We start from the raw sequence: 21,951 nt of genomic DNA, 5'->3' as shown, positions 1-21,951 counted from the left end.
AGGCAGTGGTTAAATATGCCAGCCAACTAATGCTGAGATCTGGGGTTTGAATCTCAGCAGTGCTATTGGCCTGGTTGGGAGTCTACACAGACATGATTGGCTTGTTGGAGGGGGTGGCATAACAGCCTAGCTGTTTATTAATTACAATGGTGAATTTGTGCTCAGCATCTGGTAGAGAAACCATCGCAGCCTCATCTTTAGCACCTCCTCCAAATTTCACAGGTTTCCTTGTGCAACTGTAAAGGGACAACAGCACATAAGGTATGGTACATAGTTCTGGGTTTAAATCGGTACCATATGCTACTGTAGGGGAACTGTGCAATGGAAAGGGGGAGTAGCAAGGGCGAAACCGCTGTTAAGTAGTAAAAACTAAGAAAAACACCTAATGATATAAAAACCTTTTATCTTCTATGGACAGACCAAAATTGGAACAAAACCGAAACTGGAAAGCGGTGACAACATTATACTAACAGTCAAGTATGGTGGTGGTAGTGTGGATGTGCTTTGCTACCTCAGGATCTGAACCACTTGCTGTTACTGTGGGAATTATTCATTTCTTTATCCAAAAATAAACTATCAGGAGAATGTGAGGTCTTCTGTCCATGAGCTAAAACTGAGGTTTAATTGGGTGATGCAGCAGGACAGAGATCCAAAATACAAAAGCAAGCATGAGAATGGCTGAGAAGAAACAGAATTAACCAGATGTTTATTCTGTCCAAGCCATTCTGTCTTGTTCAAACCTCGGTGAACCTGAAGGTGCTTGTTTGAAGGTTTTGTGTGGGGCTGAACTTCGGTTCTACAGCTAGATGTCACTCGTTTTTTTTTTGTAGTCTGATCTCCATGTTACATCAGCAGGGGGTTTAAACGGAAAACACTACGGGACACCTTTTTTAAAAGAAAAAAACAATGTCAGGGAACCAAAATGATTGATCTTAAATCGTGATTTTATTTTATTAACATTCTGCTGTTTGAGAAAGAGGAGGAAAACAGTTCCTTCGGGTGATATCTACGAGTTTTGTTTATGTCTTAGCAGTCGAACATGGCTTCCAGTTCAGGTAATTTATATTTATGACATTATTTTACTTATATAATACAGGTTTTTATCATTTTTATTGTAGATATGTTTTATTTAAACTACACGTTTTGGTTAATTTGACCGATAGTTAGCGATTAGCATGTTAGCTACAGATAGCTCGAAGGCCTTGATACGTTAATGCTAAGCTAACCGGCTAAAAGTTTTAAACTAACAATTAATTAGACATAATTAATAAAATGTTCATAAAACAGTGAGTTTTAGTGCGGAATTATAAAAGTAAATTGTTTATCGTGTTTAAAGCGAGCTGTTGTTTGCTGTAAAATGTATTTTGGCCACGTCCCAAACTGCACACTACCGTAGAGTAAGGGGATTAAGACGCAGCCCTGTGAAGTATCAATACAAACAAGGAAAAATCTGATTTAGAGTTAATATTATTCAAAATTTGTTGATGTTTATATATGCAGCTGTTTGTTTGTTTATAAAGATAATGCCTTGTATTGTTTTAACAATGTTGGTTATTCATGTTTTTATGCATTTTGGATTTAAACAATTTCTGTACAAAATATGTACACACACACACACACACACACACACACACACACACACACACACACATACATATATATATATATATATATATATATATATATATATATATATATACAGTGTATCACAAAAGTGAGTACACCCCTCACATTTCTGCAAATATTTCATTATATCTTTTCATGGGACAACACTATAGACATGAAACTTGGATATAACTTAGAGTAGTCAGTGTACAGCTTGTATAGCAGTGTAGATTTACTGTCTTCTGAAAATAACTCAACACACAGCCATTAATGTCTAAATAGCTGGCAACATAAGTGAGTACACCCCACAGTGAACATGTCCAAATTGTGCCCAAATGTGTCGTTGTCCCTCTCTGGTGTCATGTGTCAAGGTCCCAGGTGTAAATGGGGAGCAGGGCTGTTAAATTTGGTGTTTTGGGTACAATTCTCTCATACTGGCCACTGGATATTCAACATGGCGCCTCATGGCAAAGAACTCATTGAGGATGTGAGAAATAGAATTGTTGCTCTCCACAAAGATGGCCTGGGCTATAAGAAGATTGCTAACACCCTGAAACTGAGCTACAGCATGGTGGCCAAGGTCATACAGCGGTATTCCAGGACAGGTTCCACTCGGAACAGGCTTCGCCAGGGTCGACCAAAGAAGTTGAGTCCACGTGTTCGGCGTCATATCCAGAGGTTGGCTTTAAAAAATAGACACATGAGTGCTGCCAGCATTGCTGCAGAGGTTGAAGACGTGGGAGGTCAGCCTGTCAGTGCTCAGACCATACGCCGCACACTGCATCAACTCGGTCTGCATGGTCGTCATCCCAGAAGGAAGCTGACGCACAAGAAAGCCCGCAAACAGTTTGCTGAAGACAAGCAGTCCAAGAACATGGATTACTGGAGTGCCCTGTGGTCTGACGAGACCAAGATAAACTTGTTTGGCTCAGATGGTGTCCAGCATGTGTGGCGGCGCCCTGGTGAGAAGTACCAAGACAACTGTATCTTGCCTACAGTCAAGCATGGTGGTGGTAGCATCATGGTCTTGGGCTGCATGAGTGTTGCTGGCACTGGGGAGCTGCAGTTCATTGAGGAAACATTAATTCAAACATGTACTGAAACAGAGCATGATCCCCTCCCTTCGAAAACTGGGCCTCATGGCAGTTTTCCAACAGGATAATGACCCCAAACACAACCTCCAAGATGACAACTGCCTTGCTGAGGAAGCTGAAGGTAAAGGTGATGGACTAAACCCAATTGAGCACCTGTGGCGCATCCTCAAGTGGAAGGTGGAGGAGTTCAAGGTGTCTAACATCCACCAGCTCCGTGATGTCATCATGGAGGAGTGGAAGAGGATTCCAGTAGCAACCTGTGCAGCTCTGGTGAATTCCATGCCCAGGAGGGTTAAGGCAGTGCTGGATAATAATGGTGGTCACACAAAATATTGACACTTTGGGCACAATTTGGACATGTTCACTGTGGGGTGTACTCACTTATGTTGCCAGCTATTTAGACATGAATGGCTGTGTGTTGAGTTATTTTCAGAAGACAGTAAATCTACACTGCTATACAAGTTGTACACTGACTACTCTAACTTATATCCAAGTTTTATTTCTATAGTGTTGTCCCATGAAAAGATATAATAAAATATTTGCAGAAATGTGAGGGGTGTACTCACTTTTGTGATACACTGTATATATACAGTATAAGCAACTTGGATAATTAATTTGTTGAACTGCAAAGTTCTGAAATGTTTCATTCTTTCTTAACGATTTTGACTGACTGCAGCTTCTGACTCTCTATGTCCAAATAAATAAGGCTAGTTTGACAGCACCTACATTAAACAGTGGTCTGGGTTGCCAAGGCTGGGAATAAAAAAATAAAATAAAAAAACTGCCAGGCTGGAAGGAAATTAGTTTAAATGGTCAGATATGATTTAAAGTAAGTATGTAGTCCATATGGTGATGCAAGGGTTTAGAAGTTAAATTAAGGGAAAGAAGATGTTCCACTACCTGTTTTTTTTTTATCTATGTGATTAACATCTAGTTCAGCATATTAATGTGCACAATAAAAATTAAAAACATTCTGGTGATGGTTCTGAAAGACATCTTGATTGTATGGAAATCTCACACTGAGTTTTGATCATGCTGAAGCTGATGGATCTTCCTAAAGTTCTCAGAAACAAAATGATGAAACAGCACTTAAATAGAAACACCTTCAACATTGCTGTCAATACAAATGCTTCCCTCATCCACAAGTGGAAAGTTCGTGGAACCAGAAATTGTCCCCGGACAGGAGCAGCACACAAGATCTCACAACCTGCTCACAGACTTGTTGTAAGAAAGCAAAAGAAATAACAGTAGGACGACCTGACCCCAGGAATAACAGTTACACCAAGAACAACAAACATTGTAATTGAGCAATAGAGAATGAACCATTTCGGTTCTTACAGCACACACATACATTTAGAGCAGCCAATTCACCTTTTATATGTTGAAAAATTTGCCTTCCAGCATTTTAACCAATCAGAACAAAGATAAGATGAAACAAAAACAGAATCTTTGGTAATAGTTCAGCAGCTCCCTGAAGCGGGTTGCATATATGTTGTTTTCACAAGAACACCAAACTTACAGTGAAGTATGGTGGTGGGAGTATCATGATTACCCAGCATTACTCAGTCTTGCATCTCCTTCTATAATGTGTAGTAAGCAAAAACAGAAAAGGAAGTTACAACCGCCAACTCAGTGTGGCTGAAAAAAGAGCTAATGTGTTATTTTCAATTTCAATTTTGGAATTAGCACAAGGGTAACACAGACAAAGATTATGTTACTAATGCTGTATTAGTGCAGTGGATCACATGTGATACAGCTGTGTGAGAAATTATTTATCCCTATTTCAGATCGCCTTCATTGTTGAATAATAATTACTCTGAATGGAATCTTTAAACTAAATGTATCACTGAAAGAAAACTTGGCTCAAAAGACATTCTGTAAAACATCATGTCTGTTATTTAAGGAACAAAGTTTACCAACACCTGTATCACCCTGGTGAAAATGTAATTGCTCCCTGGTTGTACCACCTTTAGTAGCAGCGACTGCAGCCTAACACCTTATATAATCTTCACTCTCACAATCCACATTTGAATTTTGACAATTTGCATTTTGACAACTACAGTGATCAAAAGGTTTTAATCATCTGATTCATTTGTCCCTTGAACATTGTCTTGAAAGGTTTTAGGATCATCCAGGTGCTTTTTTTCTGACAAGCACTGATGTTTTTGGATAACAGAGGTGGCTTTTTGCTAGGGTTTGCATGGAGCTATTTTATAGCGTTACTCACTGTTGGGTCCCTGACCAAGGCCCTTAACCCTCAATTACTTTGATAGTATAGGGTCATAATTCTAAGTTTATTTGGATAAAAGCTTCTGTAGAACCCTTAAGCCAAACTGTTTAAACTTAGTTAACTATGTGAGTAAGTTAACAGTTACTTTTTTAAAGGGGTGATATTTGTTGGATGACCATGGTTTGCTTAAATAAATAAAATGATTTTACAAAATGTTTTACAAAATGTCTTCTTGTCAGGGTTTAAAAAAACCTAAGTAAGAACCTAAGTAAAGAAGTTCTGAAATTTTTGGGTGGGACAAAATGCAGTAACGGAGATGATTGAAAAGGGGACAAAACTCTTTTTTTACACTGCTCTTTGTTATAAATTTGGTTTAGGACATGTCAACAATGCTCCAGTGTAGGGGAACTTCTAAACCAGTGCCCACTGCCGTATTCACTATATAAGCCAGTCACTGTCTACAAATGGCACAGTGCTTAATAGGTCCTGATCTCTCTACATTTAATAAGAACCCATCTGTCAAAAACTGTCATTTGGCACCTGACCTTGGACTGTGTCCCAAACCACATGGCCCAACCACTGACATTATACTGGGTGGTTCATTACCTCATTACCTGTGATTCAGTGTATTTTAAGCCGTGTGTGTGTTTGTGTGTGTGTGTGTGTGTGTGTGTGTGTGTGTGTGTGTGTGTGTGTGTGTGTGTGTTTACAGACATATCTGAAGGGCCTTCACTGGGAATGGCAGTGCCAAGTGGATCTCATGGCAATGCCGTCGTACCAAAGGGAGGCAGCAAACGCTCTGCTCCGTAAGTGGCTGTTTTTGAATGGGGGTACAGCAATGGTTTCAAACCCTGGTTCTGGAGTTGCACTGCTGCACTATATGGTCACTATATAACACTTATTCACTGTATGGTCAAAAATATAAGGACACCCCTTTATCCACAACCATTGGCAACATGTGTAAAACATCAATTATATCAAATCAGTTTTGGTTACAACTTTGTATCAGCGGTTCCCTTTGTTTACTCCAGTACAAGACCATTGTCCTATTGACGTCACAGAGCCAAAGAGTAACGAGGCTGTTGAGTAATAGGGCCGCGAAGTAACAAGATTTTAGAGAACTTATTATAACAGGGTTGCAGGTATCAGATTAGATGTTATATGTTATTTGGTAGAAAATAAATGTTTTTCTGTTTCTTTCTTAGTTCTGATTTTGATGATGATGATGATGATGATGATGGAGGGAAACTCTTCAGGTGGGTGTATTTTTATGTTTGGTTTCTTTTCCCCCACTGTCATTTAAAGCAGTTAAATATTTAGCTGCATTGTGATGACAGATGTAGTGTGAGAAGGTTGTAGTGTCAGTGTTGGTGCTGGTCTGTTTCATACTGACCTGTGGTTCTGCTTTCTTCATGCTCTCCTCAGGTGTGATGATGAAGGCAACAGTGGCAATGACAAGGAACGCTTTGCCAGGTAGTGACTATCACCAGTGTAAAAAATTGACCCATTTACCGAACAAGCACATCACTAAATTAATTTTTATTTTTTTGTTTGGTTGCTTTGCTACACCAGACAGTTTAACATGTATGGAGGAGCACACAACATTCTCTGTACTCCATCACCACTCTTACTGATACCACAACCTGTCACTGCTATGTCTGTTAAGCCCTCAGCCAGGCCAACGGCACTACTGATTCAAACTTGGGTCTCCAGGGTGGTGTACTACCATATTAGACCACCGGTCCACCTGAGCACTGCCTAACCTTTTCCTTTAAGCACCCTTTTTTTACTTCCCCTTTATTCTCCTATTTCCTTCTTTTTCTCAGGTGTTCTGAAGAGTCGTTCTTGTCCCTCATTTTTTTCTTCGTTATTCAGTCTCATTACAGAAGATCAGACATGTTTATTCATCCTTCTGTGCACTTGTCTGTCCGATCTTCACTCCTTCTCCACTTTTATGTTCCTCACTTTTTTGGTTTCATGATCTCATCGTACCATCTCTTTCTCTCTCCCATTGTCCATCACCTCGTCCTGGTGCATGGTCTATAACCTCAGGGAGAACCACAGTGAGATCGAGCGGCGTCGGCGGACCAAAATGACCGCCTACATCTCAGAGCTTTCGGAGATGGTGCCAACCTGTAACGCGTTGGCACGGAAACCAGACAAGCTCACCATCCTGCGCATGGCTGTGACTCACATGAAGTCTCTGAAGGGCAGCGGCAACACGGGCACTGACGGCACCTACAAACCTTCATTCCTTACAGATCAGGTAACATTAACTCACGCACTCATTTACACCATCTTTCATTAACTCACTTACTCCCTCATTCACACACTCACTACTTTACTTATCAACTTATTTACTCACTCCCTTACTCATCCACTCGCTTCCTTATTCATTCACTTACTCGCGCTCACACTTATTTACTCACTCATTCATGAGTAGCCGAGCCAATGTAAGCCAGCTGTCTATTTCAGATTGTGGGTTCTCGGGTTGCTCATAAACATTATTCAGTTTCATTGTTTCTTTAGATATTTTAACATTTTCTTTCATGTTTTCTGTTTTTTTAAAACTGTTTAATGCCCCACACAACAGTGAGCTCTTCATAATAAATCTCTTTACAAGCACAATAAAATGCAAATCCAGTTTTATTCAAATGTCCAGTTTGTGTGTAAGCATAATTAATTAATTAATAATTATTAGAATGTTGAAATCGTGTTATTACATTTTATTACCTCATTTTGATGCCAAAATCCAATTTGAATAAAATTTGTATATCTATATGTTTTTTTTCTTTTTTTTTTTTTTCTTTAGTGCATCCAATTGTTCAGTTTGCATCGTGCTTCCTCTCTGTCTATGCCGAACCCTGCCCTGACCGAGGAGATCGAGCTAACCAACATCCCCTCCGAAACACTGGCAGCAGCCGGATGCATCGTTGCCACCCACACATGATGAGTTTGGCGCCACCCAGCGTAGCATGCGGAGAGACACACCCTAAGGGCACTCTTTCCTCATTGCTTGTGTAGGCGCCTCTTAATCAGCCGGCAGAGGTCGTAATAGCATTCTGACAGAGAGAGACCCACCCCCTCCGGTCTCCAATCCCACCCCCCCACCTGAACAACAGGCCAATCGTTGTTCATATAGCCGCCCAGCCTTCGACCGGCTGAAGGCAGAGCTGGATTCGAAACGACGCACTTTCGAAATCCAGCTCTGGTTGCAGCGCGTGTTTTTACACGCTTATATCTATATATGTTTGAATATGTATGTATGTATATAGTTTATTTTAGGACATGCTGCACTATTTTGGTGCACTGATCTCTTTACATGTTTGTCTGTGCACTCTAGGAGTTGAAGCACCTAATTTTGGAAGCAGCAGACGGCTTCCTGTTTGTGGCGTCATGTGAAAGTGGACGTGTGGTGTATGTGTCTGACTCCGTCACGCCCGTGTTGAACCAGACTCAGTCTGATTGGCTGGGTTCATCTCTGTATGATCAGCTCCACCCTGATGATAAGGACAAACTGAGAGAGCAACTTTCCACCAGTGAGAGCAACAACACAGGTTAGCTTTCTGTTCATCTGATTGGTTACTGATAAAGAACGTTTATCAGTAAGCATTGCTCATGGTCCTCAGGACTACTGATTAATTGGAAAGTGATCGGACTCTGAAGAAGAATTTGACATGAGCAGGGTACATATAAAAACAACATTTGTATACCCACTTGGGCACCAACCAGTGCTGAATTCTTGTGACTTTGACTCCTCAGACGGCACTGCATTATAAACCGACCTGCTTTTGTAAACAATAGTACCACATGGACCCTGGAATCCTTCAGAAAACCCTTGTCAGTAAACACTGTTCATAATTCTGTGTGGATGAAATTTGGTATTTTTATTTTCAATTTTCAAGTGAAAGGAAAAGCACGATTAGCACTCATCTATACTCTGTTACACAGTGGTCCAATGTTGCTTTAGATTATACGTTATTTTGTTGCATAGCAATGAGCCACTTGAGGTGGAACTACACTCTGGTGGAAATAATAGTTTAAATGAAGTTTAGCTGTTTTGGAACAACTTTGTGGTTTCTTTATTCTTATCTTCACTTTGTGAACCCGTTGTATAAAGTGACTGAAGATTCATCATGAAAAACTCACCGTCAGCTAGTACCAGGGACCAAATCCCAGTCCCGATCTTATTCATGATAACGCACAAATGCCAGTGTTCAATTGCTCACATAGCGCTCTCTCTCTCTCTCTCTCTCTGTCCGTCTCTCTATTTCTGTCTCTTTCTCTTTGTCTGTTTTTGCCTCTCTGTCTGTGTCTTTCTGTGTCTCTGTCCCTCTCTCACTCTCACTATCTTTCTCACCTAGTTTGTGTTTTTGTGTTTGTTTCAGGGCGAATGCTGGATCTGAAGACAGGAACAGTGAAGAAGGAAGGAAGCCAGTCATCCGTTAGGATTAGTATGGGTGCGCGGCGCTCCTTCATCTGCAGAATGAGGTGAGCCGTCGTGTTTGCAGAACTATGCACTTCAGCCTTTTAGTCCATGGTCATGTAAAGCACAGTAACCCTAGGTCTTCGCATCTCAGATGTGTCTTCTCTCTTTTGGTGGTTCTCAGAATACACCCGTCCCAATTTTTTACAGTTTGGGTACTTGTACCATGTGCAGCTAAACAATGGCCAAAGGTATGCAGACAACTGAAAGACAGTGTTCTTTAAAATCTAGGCCATGTAGAAAGTTATGTTACACTTTCAACTTACAAGATATTTCAGTGTCTTACTAATCATGAAATGCCCTTTGGACACCTGACCGTCAGCTTGTTTGGACATCCCATTTGAAAAAAAAAAACTAATATTAGATAAATACAAATAGAGTGACTTTAATGTGATCTTCTTCTGTGAAGACTTCTCACAAAACTGTGGGAATTTGTGCCCATTCAGTCAAAAGAGCTTTTGTATGGCTGGTTACTGATGTTGATCAGGAAAGCAATTGATTCTTCACTTTATTCCAAAGCTGTTCAGTGGGGCTGTGGTCAGGGCTGTCTGCCTGCCACTGGAGTTTCTTTAAACTAAGCTTTTCTTCATGTCTTCATAGACTTTGCTTTGTGCAGAAGGGAACAGTCATCTTTCCTAAATTGCTGTGGCAAAGTTGAAAGCATATAATTTTAGTTTGTGTTGTATGACTTTGAACATATTGAATGGCTCACTGATTTCTTCGTCTATGCTTTATAAAAAGAATGTTGTTGATTATGTAAAATGACTTTCTGTTTTTCTATTTATCTTGTGCATGTTCTGAATAAAAACCTTTAGGAACATTGCATGTCATTAGGAAAGAGAATTAGAAAATAGGTAAGAATGGTTGGTCTTTAAAGGTGATGTGTGATTGCTGTTCAGGTGTGGCGTGAGCCCTGTAGAGCCAGTGTCCATGAACAGACTCAGCTGTCTGAAGAACAGAAACAGGTTAGTTCTCTTGTTTTCATTTTTTACATTGCTTTTATTCTCACTCACTCACACACATGCATTCATTCACTCTCACACTTTCACTCATTCACTTACTTTGTGCTTCTGTTCATTTACAGGAGTGGTTTGGGTCCCGCTAAAGAGGGAGAACCTCAGTATGTGGTGGTGCATTGTACAGGATACATCCGAACCTGGCCTCCTGGAGGTACACACGCACGCACACACACACACACACACACACACACACACACACACACACACATACACACATACACACACACATACACACACACACATACACAGGAAGAGGGCACTGTTGTTCACAGACCTGCAGAACTTACAGACCATCTTGTTTACCTCAGGGTCTTAGTCCTTCCTTGCTTGCCAACACGCACACACACACACTTTTTATTAATTACACTATAATTTTATAGGTGTTTCTCTTTCTGAAGAAGATTCTGAGGGTGGACAGGGAAACCGCTACTGTCTGGTTGCCATCGGAAGGCTGCAGGTAATGTGTGTGTGCGTGCCTGCCTGTGTGCATGTGCGTATAGTGAATAAATGTCAGACCTCTGGCCAGGCTAATTGCGATCTAATAGGTTAGCCTCTGCCAGTATCTGTAGACCTCAAGTTTAAGTCTTGGCACTTCACTACAGTTTTCATTTAGTGAATATTTCTAATTGGTTTAGGAAGTTTTTACCCTCTTCACCCATCTCTAAAATACTGAAACAGTAAATGAAGTGTGTGGTTGTGTTTTTATAAATTATTTTAGCTTGCTAAGAGTAACTAGGACTGGTAAAGCTAACAGACTCATAATGTATAGGTTTTGTGTTGCTCATAGTTGCTTCCAGAATGAATTTCTCAGTAGCATAGTGGTAGACCACCTCTGACCTTCAAGCTGTTTCTGAACTTCCTGTTTTTCTTTGGTGTATGCTTTTTGTCTAGGTAACGTGTTGCCCCCTTGACAACAGCATCAGCACAATTAGTGTACCGGTGGAGTTTATTTCCCGCCACAACTGCCAAGGAATATTTATATTTGTAGATCATCGCAGTTTGGCTACAGTGGGCTACCAGCCTCAGGTAAGCTGTGTGTGTGCTTGTGTGTGTGCACAGATTTGTACTATTTAGGTCTATGCAGTGCAGTGCATCCTAATTTCCGTTACCAAAACATCAAACAGGTTTTTGCCAAAATGTATTTTAATAAAGTAAGTGTGTTGAAATACTGTGCTTGAGGCAGAACTATGTCCCACACCCCAGAGAGTGTACCAGTCTATCATGAGCCAAATATTTAGGAATACCCCTTTCTCAAATGTGCTTGTTGATTCCTGTTTGGAGATACTGGTGCATGTAAGGGTAGTGGGACCTGTTAGATGTTGGGCCAATGATAGTTCTGCTTGTTCATGAGTTAAATGCAGCAGATCTGATCAGCATAAAGGCCTGAAGAACCTTAACAAGGGCTAGATTGTTATGGCCAGACATCTCAACACGGACCTCCATCCGGCTTGGGTAACCTACAGCATGTTTAGCAAGCTATAAACAAAATCATTAATAATAAATAAATTGTTCAGTGAATTGCATGAGACTCTAGCACCCCTAATTGTTACAGCATAACCAGAGTGTACCACAGACATGAGGGATTTTTAGGGACATTAGTGCCAGTCAACAATCCTCAGTAATTGTATAAGAAAGGCAGAACCACAGCAACCCAGCATCACTGATCACCATAAATCTCAAAGGCTTATAGCTTGGTGGTTCATGGCCATAGTCAGGGGCAGGAAAATTATGAAGTTGAAGTTTTTTTTATCTCTAGCTACTAAACATAGTTAAACACAGTGGAGCTTCATATCCAGCTGCTTGTGAAAATGTTTTTGTTTTTGTGTTTGTAGGAACTTCTGGGAAAGAGCTTTCTTGAATTGTCTCATCAAGAAGACCATGGTTTACTAAGAGACAGTCTACAGCAGGTCAGAGTGTGTTCTAATGATGCTAGTGTTATCTACCTCTGTTCTTCCCACCTCATACACAGTGCCAGTCTAAAGTTTGGATACACCTGATGGAGAGGAAGTAATAAGCCAACCAGGCGCTCTGTCTAACGCGCTAGCACACCACTGCAGAGTATTGGAACTTGCAAGTTCGAATCTCAGCAGAGACACTGGCCTGGCTGGTGTTTTAAGGGATGGAAGGTTGGACAAGGTCTTCTTTTACTGCCACTGTGATATGCAATCTCCTCTCTTTCCTGCCTCAGACACGGCCCTTTGTGTCTGTTGAGCACCAGGCAGACTAGTCTACCTAGTTGTATCCAACATTTTTTTGACTGAAAGAGTTGTTAATTAGCCTAGTAACTAGTGTCTTTGTAGTTTTTTTTCCATGTAATTTGAGCTGTAGACCTTTCTGTAAAGCTAAAATGGTTAATATCTGACCCAGGTGGTGAAACACAGAGGTCAGGTTCTGTCTGTCATGTTCCGCTTCCGTGTCAAATCGAACGAGTGGATCATCATGAGGACGAGCTTGTTTACGTTCCATAACCCGTACTCGGAGGAGATTGAGTACATCATGTGTACCAACACTAATGTCAAGTAAGTGGTCTGCAAGTGTACACAACCTTTTGGAATCCACACGACAAAGAATTAAGTGTTTACAGGGTGTTCTTAATACCATCAGCTCAAACCAGTCTGAGCATTTTCCTCTGGCATCTTTTGTCAACATGGCATTTCTGTCCTCATAACTTCCACTTACTGGTTGTTTTTGCACCATTCTGTGTAAAATGTAGATAGTGTTGTAACAAAAGTGGTTTTGTTCATGAAATTTACCATATTTATGAAACATCTAAATGTTTTTTTTTTTTTTTTACATTTAAATGTTAGGTTCCATTATGGTTTTTAAACCTGTGTCCTAGACTTGTTCCTACTTCCAGCATGCCCGATTTGGGTAGGATCTCCATGAGCATAATCAGATGTGTTGGGAGTTGGAAAACTCAGCATATTGTTATACTGTTATATTGCTAGCTTATTGCTAACGTAAGACTGAAATGATAGGGAAAACTAGCATTCTGGTATCTACACAAACAAATGAGATGTTTTCAGCGTTGAAGCTTTCAAAGTGTGTGTGTGTGTTTGTGAGTATCTATCCTGAATAATTCGTCCATCCCTTTTTAACAGTAAAGCTCCAAATCAGGATGCTCTGTCCCCTCTCTCCTCACCCAGGGGGGCATTACCCCCCTCTCTGGGGCAGAACAGCCCCGTCTCCAGTCCGGGTCAGATAAACCATGCCAGGTGAGATCAGATAACCCTCGACCCACTTCCCTCTCTGTCGCTCTTTTAGTGTTGAGTAGTTCTAACAGCATGACTGCACCAGATAGATGTGCGTGTCCATGGTTACCAAAGTTGGTGTCCAGGGTTACGGGATGCTGTCGGTTGCTGGGTGATGGGTCTGTTGGTGGTTGGTGGAGGTGATTAAAAAAAAAAAAAGATGTATAGGTGTTACTCTTTTAATTGTTTTTTCATGTTTGTACAGGCAGCTTCAGCAGCAGCAGGCCGAGCTGGAGGGAGGAGGAGGGGAAATGTACGAGGCCGGACAGGTAGCACTTCCTCAGGTAAACACACCTCACTCAGTATCCAGGAAATAGGGCATAGAAGGGAATAATGTCCAGATTGTCTGCTTAGACAATCTGTTTAAAAACTGATGGAACACAGGGGACACTGTGCACAGTCAAGCAAGCTTTATATTTCTATATTTTGTTCAAAGATTGCTGTGCATAACAGAAGCTTCTGCTCAAAATTTGTTTTTGTATTTGTGATCAGAAAGAAACTTCAGTCACATTATTAAGATAACACTTTTGAAGCAGGGGCTTTTTTTGTGCACTGCAGACGGTGAGATGGATGGGTGTATGGTTGGATGAATGGATGGTTGGATGAATGGATGGATAGATATGAAGGTGGATGGATGGATAGATATGAAGGTGGATGGATGGATAGATATGAAGGTGGATGGATGGATATGAGGGTGGATGGATGGATGGATGAATAGATAGATATGAAGATGGATGGATATGAGGGTGGATGGATGGATATGAAGGTGAATGTGTGGGTGGGTGGATGGATATGAAGATGGATGGATAGTTGGATGGATGGACATACGTGCGTAACATTTGTTTCTTTCTTTTTCAGGTTCCAGTGCAGCCAATTGGAACAGATCCCAGTAAGCACATAAACCATAAACAACTTGCTTAAAATTATAAAATGATCACATGCAGTTTTTTATATGTTTTTATTCTTTCAGATCATTCCAAGGTTCTGTCCTCCAGTGCTCCCCATAATGGACAGCAGGTTTATCCACCGTCTGCCACATTCAGTGCCAGCACCCGACCAAATGAGTCCTACAGGTAATTTATAACTGTTACAACCTTACATTTGCCTGACTTGGTATGCAGTGAGGGTAAACAAACATGTAACCACTCACGTGCATAAAATCAAATAGTTTAGGGAAGGATTCTTTCTGTTCCAGAATGACTGTGGGAGGGAACTTTATTGGCCTGCACTGAATCTCCACTGATTGCTTTTGGGATACATTGGAAAGTCAGTAGCAAGCCAAGCCGTTTGTCATATCATCAGTGCCTGACCATACAAATACACTTTCTACAACCTCTGTGTCGACACTATGGGCTTTAGATTCAAAATTATGTGGAACACCTTCACAGAAAAGCAAAGGGGTGGGGGTCTCTGTATTAATGTCCCTAGTTTCTGAATGAAATGTCTTAACAAGCTCGTAGTCAGGTGTCCAGATACTTGCCTTAAATTTAGTTTTTTGACATGCATGTTGTATAAATATGGTATCATAACACCCCTAGGTGTGTGTGTGTGTTTGTGGTTTCCAGAGCCCCTTCCTCTGCTGGTCAGATGTTGGCCCACATGTCCCGTCAGAATGTCCCCTCCAGTCTACCAGTAAATAGCAGCAGCTCCATCCAAACACATGGTGGAAATACAGCGCCACCTGCAGCCTGGACACAGCCACGCGCCCCCTTCAACACACAGGTTATTTATAGTAAAAGTTACGAGAAAGAGGGGAACCTTTAATGTTTCAGATGTTTCAGTAATAATACATTAGAATCAAGGGCACTAATGCAATACAACCCTTTGTGTGTGTGTGTGTGTGTGTGTGTGTGTGTGTGTGTGTGTAGCAGGCAGGGAAGAATCAGTCACCCCAGTTTACCATGGGAACATTCAGCTCTGCCCCTTCATCCTCTGCATCTTCGTCTTTTGGCCAGATGGGTGGAGCTCCTAATGTTCCCTCCAACACACCCACTTACCCACAGATAAATGCTCGCAACCACCAGGCCAGTAACGGATACGGTAAGAAATTAGAAAAAAAAATCAGCTCACTTTTTTTCACGAACTTATGTTGTATTAGCAAAAATAATACTAATAATAAATCTCCTCTCAGGTGACGTAGGTCAGTCAGGGCCACAGTTCACCTCCAGACCAGCAGAGGCAGCAGCGTGGCAGCAGTGGCCAACTCAACCACACACACAGAACACAGCAGACACACATCCTCATCTACAGAGCCAAGCCGAGATGTTTCCTGTGAGTATCACCTACAAACACACACAGCTGTGATGATGCACAATGTGACCAAAAGTATGTGGACACCCATTCTAATTATAAAGTTCAATCAAATACATTAAATACAACAGTTTTCAAGAACCTTGTTTGCACAAAGCAAGGTCCATAAAGACAGGGTTTGACGAGTTGGGTGTAAAGCATGTACAGAGAACGTTGAACACCTTTAGAGTAAATGCAAACGTTCAATTAAATTCTCTTTTAAACCCACGGGTACACTTCCATATTGTGTCATTGTCGAGCATCCACATCCTTTTGGCTCTGTAGTTTATATTGTAAACATGCTATACTGATATGAAGTCAATATCCAAGACTTGTATCAGAACACAGTTTATTCTGTTTATGCTCTAGGATAGAGAGCAGACTCTTAACTTTGGGTGTAAGAGCAGGGCACATTGACTCTAGGATATTGAGCAAAGGTAGGGCACAATAACATTCGGATATTGAGCAGTGGAAAAGTCACAAGGGCACTAGGATAGGGTGCAAAAGTAGGGTACAAGGACACTAGGATAGGGTGACACTAGTATAGCGAACAGAGGTAAGGCACAATGACATTAGGATAGGGAGCAGTGGTAGGTCACAGGGACTCTAGGATAAGAAGCAGAAGTAGGGTACAAGAACACTAGGATAGTGTGTAGAGGTAGGGCACAAGAACACTATAGAGATATGGCCTGAATGCACTACAGCTAAGAGTACAGCAGGGGGAATTCACAAGGGACAGACACAAGCACACAGGGGGTAGGACATTAATTCACTTGATATGGCAGATATTCACCATGCTGGAACCTCATTCATTCTTATTATTTTACAGGATGTTCTTTCCATGTTGGATTCATCTGCAAACTTCAACAATGAAGACTTTCCTGAAATGCCCATGTTTCCTCCTTTCCCTGAGTGATGCCAGTCACCCTCTTCTAGCATCCTGTTCTTTCTCTCTTCTCTACTTTATCAGTCATGGATGTGAGGATGACCTGATGAGAGATTGTAGGAGGATTTTCTTTGCTTTGGGGTTTAAAGCCGTAGTGTCGAGTTTGGTTCCTCAGGTGAGGAGGCGGCTGTCTTCTAAAAACATGCACAAGTGCACATAGTGAGCACAATCAGTCCAACACACTGAGTTTTGTTTCCCTTACCGGCCCCCAAAAACGCACAAATGCACACACACAGACACATAGGTGTGTTTATCCAGAGAGAGTTCTTGGTGTGTGCTGATAATTTTTGTATCTTTAGTTATGCACGCACAAATTGGTTGGTAAACTGGACTTGTGTAATTCTCATAGGTAGTTCTGTTACTGTTGCCACATCAATGTATAAACATCTGTCTGGTAGGACATATTAGAAATATTTATAATAAATCATTAATAAATATGAATATTAATAATACATGTAGGTGTAGCAACATACACTATATGGACAAAAGTATTGGGGCACCCCTTCTTATATCTGAATTCATTTATTTAGGCCTCAACAATTGCTAAGAGGTGTAATAAATCAGTCATATAAAAGAAATTATATGCTTCCAACTTTGCAGCAGTTTAGGGAAGGCCCTTTCCTTTTCTTTTAGCTGTTAAGCAGGGGTAAAAAGATGCTTTCCTCCAACAGACGCTACAGCTTGTGTCGGTTGAGCATCCGGCCAGGCCGGTGGTACCACCATTCCTCAAAGTTAGTTAAGTCCCAGTGGATGAGTCCTGGTGTAGACTTGGACTGCAACACACGTCAAGGGCCTTGATCTGCATTTGCTATTAGGCAGCTTTGATCTATAAGAGTCGGTGTGTTGAAAAATTTATTAAGATTAGACAGCCATATTAAATATTGTGATATATTGGTTGAGTGATTATCAGCACATACCCAGTAACCTAAATGTGATGAATTTCGGGATGTTAGTAATATTATTGCACTGCCTTCTTCTACATATAACAATTTAAACTTCTCAGTTGTTTTTATACCATGAAGCAATAATTGTGATCAGTGATATTTCATTTATAAGTTTGTTTTAATAACAATTTTAATTCATTTTATCGATATCTTGTGTCTTAATTCAAAACAACGACACAGACATTCAGGGTTTTTTGTGTGTTTTCATTCACGTTTTTAAGGTTTTCTAAAGTGGTTCCAAAATTTTCTACTCCGATTTTAACTTTAGAGGAAACATTATTGCTGTAGAATAATTTTCTTAAGTGAGTTAACAGGGTTCAGACGTTTGAATTTGCAAGTTGGCAATCAAGAAAAAAGTCATTACTGATATTAAAATCTCATTCTGTCCACTAAACTACCTACCTGTCTCATTTGCATATGCACACTAGCCAAACAGCATTTAATTAAATTAATATTAAGAACCTTTTATTAATTTCTCTTTTGCCATTTTAAATTCCAATTCGAAAATCTAACTTAAATTCGAAAATAATTGGAATGTGTGTTTGTATCTCGTTTTGCGTTTTATTAGTTATGTGAACCTGTTGACCTTATTTGCATATGCAAAATCTACAACTCTGTAGCTGAATGTAAAAATCTTCAAGTACACATTTAGTATTTTAGAAATACTAAACCTTGACACTTCACATCGATGCTTTTAAACTATTTGCTTATGTGTCGCTTGTTTGAATATTTTTCTTTTTTTAATATTTAGGCTTTTGTAACTGAATTAATGTGTAATGATTCAGCTGCATGTTTTGGGGTCTGTTTGGGGTCTAATTTGCATATGTAAATGAGCTAGGCAGAGATGAGGCGAGTCGTAGGTGATTTATTGGCAATTTACTTCTGTTTTTATTGATTTTTATTGTAAATCTTAGTGAAAAAATTACACACAGACATGAAAATATGATGTAAATGAAAATGTTTCAGAAATGTTGTTTGGCCTTTTGTATTAAATTGTTTTACTGTCAAAAACAGTTGATTTTGGTTTGTGTTTGTGTGTGGAAGTTTAAAAATGTGTTTTAATTACTGACCCATTTTTTATTTTGGTAACTTTTACCATTTTGAGATTTTTTTGGATGGCATTAAGGATAAAGAGCCTGCAAGCCGTAGCCTAGTGGATAAGGTACTGGACTAGTAATCATAAGGTTGCTGGTTCAAGCCCTACCACTGGCAGGTGGCTCAAGGGCTGCTGTTGGGCCCTTGAGCAAGTCTCTTAAGCCTCAATTGCTCAGACCGTATACTGTAACTGTAATGTAAGACTCTTTGGATAAAGGCGTCTGCTAAATACAGAAAATGTAAATGTAAGCTTTAACCTTCACACCCCCTTTCCCCTACTGGCTGTAATTCACTTCTCTTAAAAGGTTTTTTAAAAGACGGAGTGTTGTTGCTGGAATTGGTGTCCAGTCACCTCAGAGGTCAGATTGAGAAGGCCTGGCTTGCAATCAACATTCCAGGTCATCCCAAAAGTGTTCAGCAGGGTGTAGGTCAAGGGAGTTCCTGCATACCAAACTCAACAAAACCAAATCGTGCCTTTATGTACTTTGCTTTGTTCCAGTAATGCTGGAATATGAAAGTGGCTTCCCAAAAAATCTTAGATCTCAGTTTTTACTATTTTGGGGATTTTAATGTTGAAATCTCCACACATGTCCTGATTGTTACTGAACTCCTCTGGTTCAATTATTTATTAGGTACGGATGTACGAACTGTGTGGAGACACTAAAACTTTTAGTATCAGTAATAGAAGAAGCCAGAGGAGAGCCAGGACAGCAGGGTGACTGACCTCTCCGCATCCATCAGGATCTGTTTTCATTTGTAAAAATTATTAACACGAACTAATAATGTTTTTATTTTTCATTTAATTCTGATAAAAAAATTTTAAAAGATCAAATGACTGCAGCAGATAAAGGAGATCAAAGCATGGATTCACACTATAATGGACTTCATGCAGGACTTGTGCATGCACTCATCAAGACTGGAAGCAGCATCGTTTTTAGTCATTTACAAATAAAAGAGACAGACGAAGTAAAAACCAGAGGGTTTTAGAAGTTTGAAACTTTATTGAAAGTGTTTTCAGTTGCTTTATTCTACACTTTGAGAAGATAATGCCTAGAAGGTAATCAGATCACAGTTTAAAGAGAATTTGTTTAATGAGAGGACAAGACTGAATGCAGCATTCATTAATTTGACTTGAGAAAGTATTTGACCATGTATATCTAATCCATCTGAGCAGAAGAACTTGGAGTTGCCTGGAGATGGTGGGTTATAAAGATATGAAGGTATCTTCAGCTTTCGTGAATTCTGTCAAAAATGAAGAACTTGTTTGTTATTAAGATACAAAGACTGAATTTAGTGTGATTGAAAGCAAAATTATAAAATGTAATATTTAACAAAAATGCCTTCAGATGCTGCATTTTTAAGCCTGAGAAGATAGTGATGAGGTTGGATGGAGGCCTCAAGAAAACTGACTTTAAGAACCTTCATTAAGAGCTCATATGTTATTGAGAAGACAAGACTTAGCGGCAACATTTATTTATTTAAGTGAAATATAACTTGACCATCTAATCCATATGGATGAAAAAATAAATCCAGAAACAAAATCTTAAGATGATCCATTATGGAAACCAAATGTGTCTTTAGAATTTATGGCAAAAAAATTGATTTTAAGGATCTTCATGTAGGACTTAAACAATACTGAGATGCTTAGACTGACATTGGCATCACTGTAAAGCAGAATTATAAACTTTAATAATTATAAACTTCATCACCACCTTTTCATCTGGGAGTAATCAAGGCTTTAAGGATCTTCTTGAGGAATTTCTTGAGGAACTCTTCACAGTGGAGGAACAGTTTTCGGAATAATTATGGTTGTTCCTCTGAGCAGGTCGTGGGTTGATGTGGATGTGGATTTAGGTTTTGCTATCTTCTTCTTTGTCCTGCTCTGTGTTTTCCTGCTGGTCAGCATGGTGCGCTGTGCCCAGATCGTACTCGACCCCTACAGCGCTGTCTCATTATCAACCTACGAGCAGGAACAGGATGAATAAATGCTTTAATTAGTGTGGTTCTTCTTATGAGGTACACTACATGGCCAAAAGTATGTGGACGACTCTTTTAAACTATTGAATTCAGCCAGGTGTTTCCACCAGAACTGTTGCTAACAGGTTTATGAATTGAACTATTTAAAATAAATTGTATGCTTTCAACTTTGTGACAATAGTTTTGGAAGGCACTTTACTGTTCCAGCATAACTATGTTCAAGTGCACAAAGAAAGGTTCATAAAGACATTTTTGACAAGTATGACATGGAAGAACCTCAGTAGTTGGGAAGAATTGGAACATTGAATTCCACTGATAAATTCTACCCAACATCAGGGCCTGAACTCACAAATGTTCTGTTGTCTGAATGGTTGCAAACTTCTGGTTTAAATCTTTGCATTCGATTTTCTCCAGGTACTACCTTACAAAACATGTAGATGGGGGATTAGCTGTTCTATATTACCCTTAAGTGTGAGTGGGTCTAGGTGATTGTGTGATGCCCTGTGATAGACTGGCACCCTGTCCACATTGTATTACTGTCTAGCCTCCAGTGTTTCCAGGTGGCGTCAGACCCTCAGCAACCCTGACCATAAAAATCAGTTAGTAAAAATGAATAAATGAATGACCAAATGAATAAATGGTTTACAGTGATTGTGAGGAGAAGTATTTTGTGAGATATATTTATTATCATTGTTTTTAATCAAAACTTTGTTGTGTACCTCTCAGAGAAACCAGCAGCAATAAAAAATGCTGTGTAAAAACACAATACAAGGTAGAAAGAAAAAATATTTAAAGATTTACAGGGCCATATGTATGTATGTTGAGAACACAGCCTTGTGGTACTCCTGTCTTTAGTGTGAGTGGATGATATGTGATTGTCCACTCTTACATTCTGTGGTCTGTTAGTAAGTAAGTCATTTGGATCATGATTTAAGCTGTGTGGTGTTTATGTGATTGGCTGCTCTGTAGAATGAGCACATCTGTGTACCACAGCAACCCTGACCATAACATGGCA

The 21,951-nt window shown here is 40.0% G+C and overlaps 2 protein-coding genes across 8 annotated transcripts; both read left to right on the top strand.

Annotated features, from left to right (window-relative positions):
* The first annotated feature begins 841 nt into the window (after positions 1-841).
* On the top strand, positions 842-18,877 carry arnt (aryl hydrocarbon receptor nuclear translocator). Of its 7 annotated transcripts, XM_062992604.1 has the most exons (22): positions 842-1,055; positions 5,642-5,735; positions 6,135-6,185; positions 6,355-6,402; positions 6,982-7,195; positions 8,273-8,486; positions 9,318-9,420; positions 10,315-10,380; positions 10,500-10,585; positions 10,815-10,891; positions 11,326-11,460; positions 12,267-12,341; positions 12,802-12,953; positions 13,536-13,649; positions 13,891-13,969; positions 14,544-14,574; positions 14,656-14,758; positions 15,251-15,407; positions 15,554-15,725; positions 15,817-15,956; positions 16,344-16,411; positions 16,804-16,892. In XM_062992604.1, exons 1-21 carry the CDS (start codon positions 1,040-1,042, stop codon positions 16,389-16,391), a joined length of 2,175 nt encoding a protein of 724 aa, XP_062848674.1. In that variant the 5' UTR covers positions 842-1,039; the 3' UTR covers positions 16,392-16,411; positions 16,804-16,892. The 7 variants fall into 7 exon arrangements, 6 of the variants coding, with proteins under 6 accessions (XP_062848674.1, XP_062848672.1, XP_062848671.1 ...); XM_062992602.1 differs by lacking the exon at positions 16,344-16,411 and having other exon boundaries at positions 15,557-15,725; positions 16,804-18,877; XM_062992601.1 differs by lacking the exon at positions 16,344-16,411 and having other exon boundaries at positions 16,804-18,877.
* Positions 18,878-20,764: 1,887 nt separating this feature from the next.
* LOC134310066 (cortexin domain-containing 1 protein-like) lies at positions 20,765-20,944 on the top strand. The gene has a single exon (XM_062991582.1). The coding sequence runs from the start codon at positions 20,765-20,767 to the stop codon at positions 20,942-20,944; it is 180 nt and encodes a 59-aa protein (XP_062847652.1).
* Positions 20,945-21,951: the final 1,007 nt, after the last annotated feature.

Source organism: Trichomycterus rosablanca, chromosome 3, assembly GCF_030014385.1.
Source record: "Trichomycterus rosablanca isolate fTriRos1 chromosome 3, fTriRos1.hap1, whole genome shotgun sequence".
Classification (NCBI taxonomy): domain Eukaryota; kingdom Metazoa; phylum Chordata; class Actinopteri; order Siluriformes; family Trichomycteridae; genus Trichomycterus; species Trichomycterus rosablanca.
The sequence above is the reverse complement of the archived record's forward strand: the minus strand, read 5'-3'. Positions and strand labels throughout refer to the sequence as shown.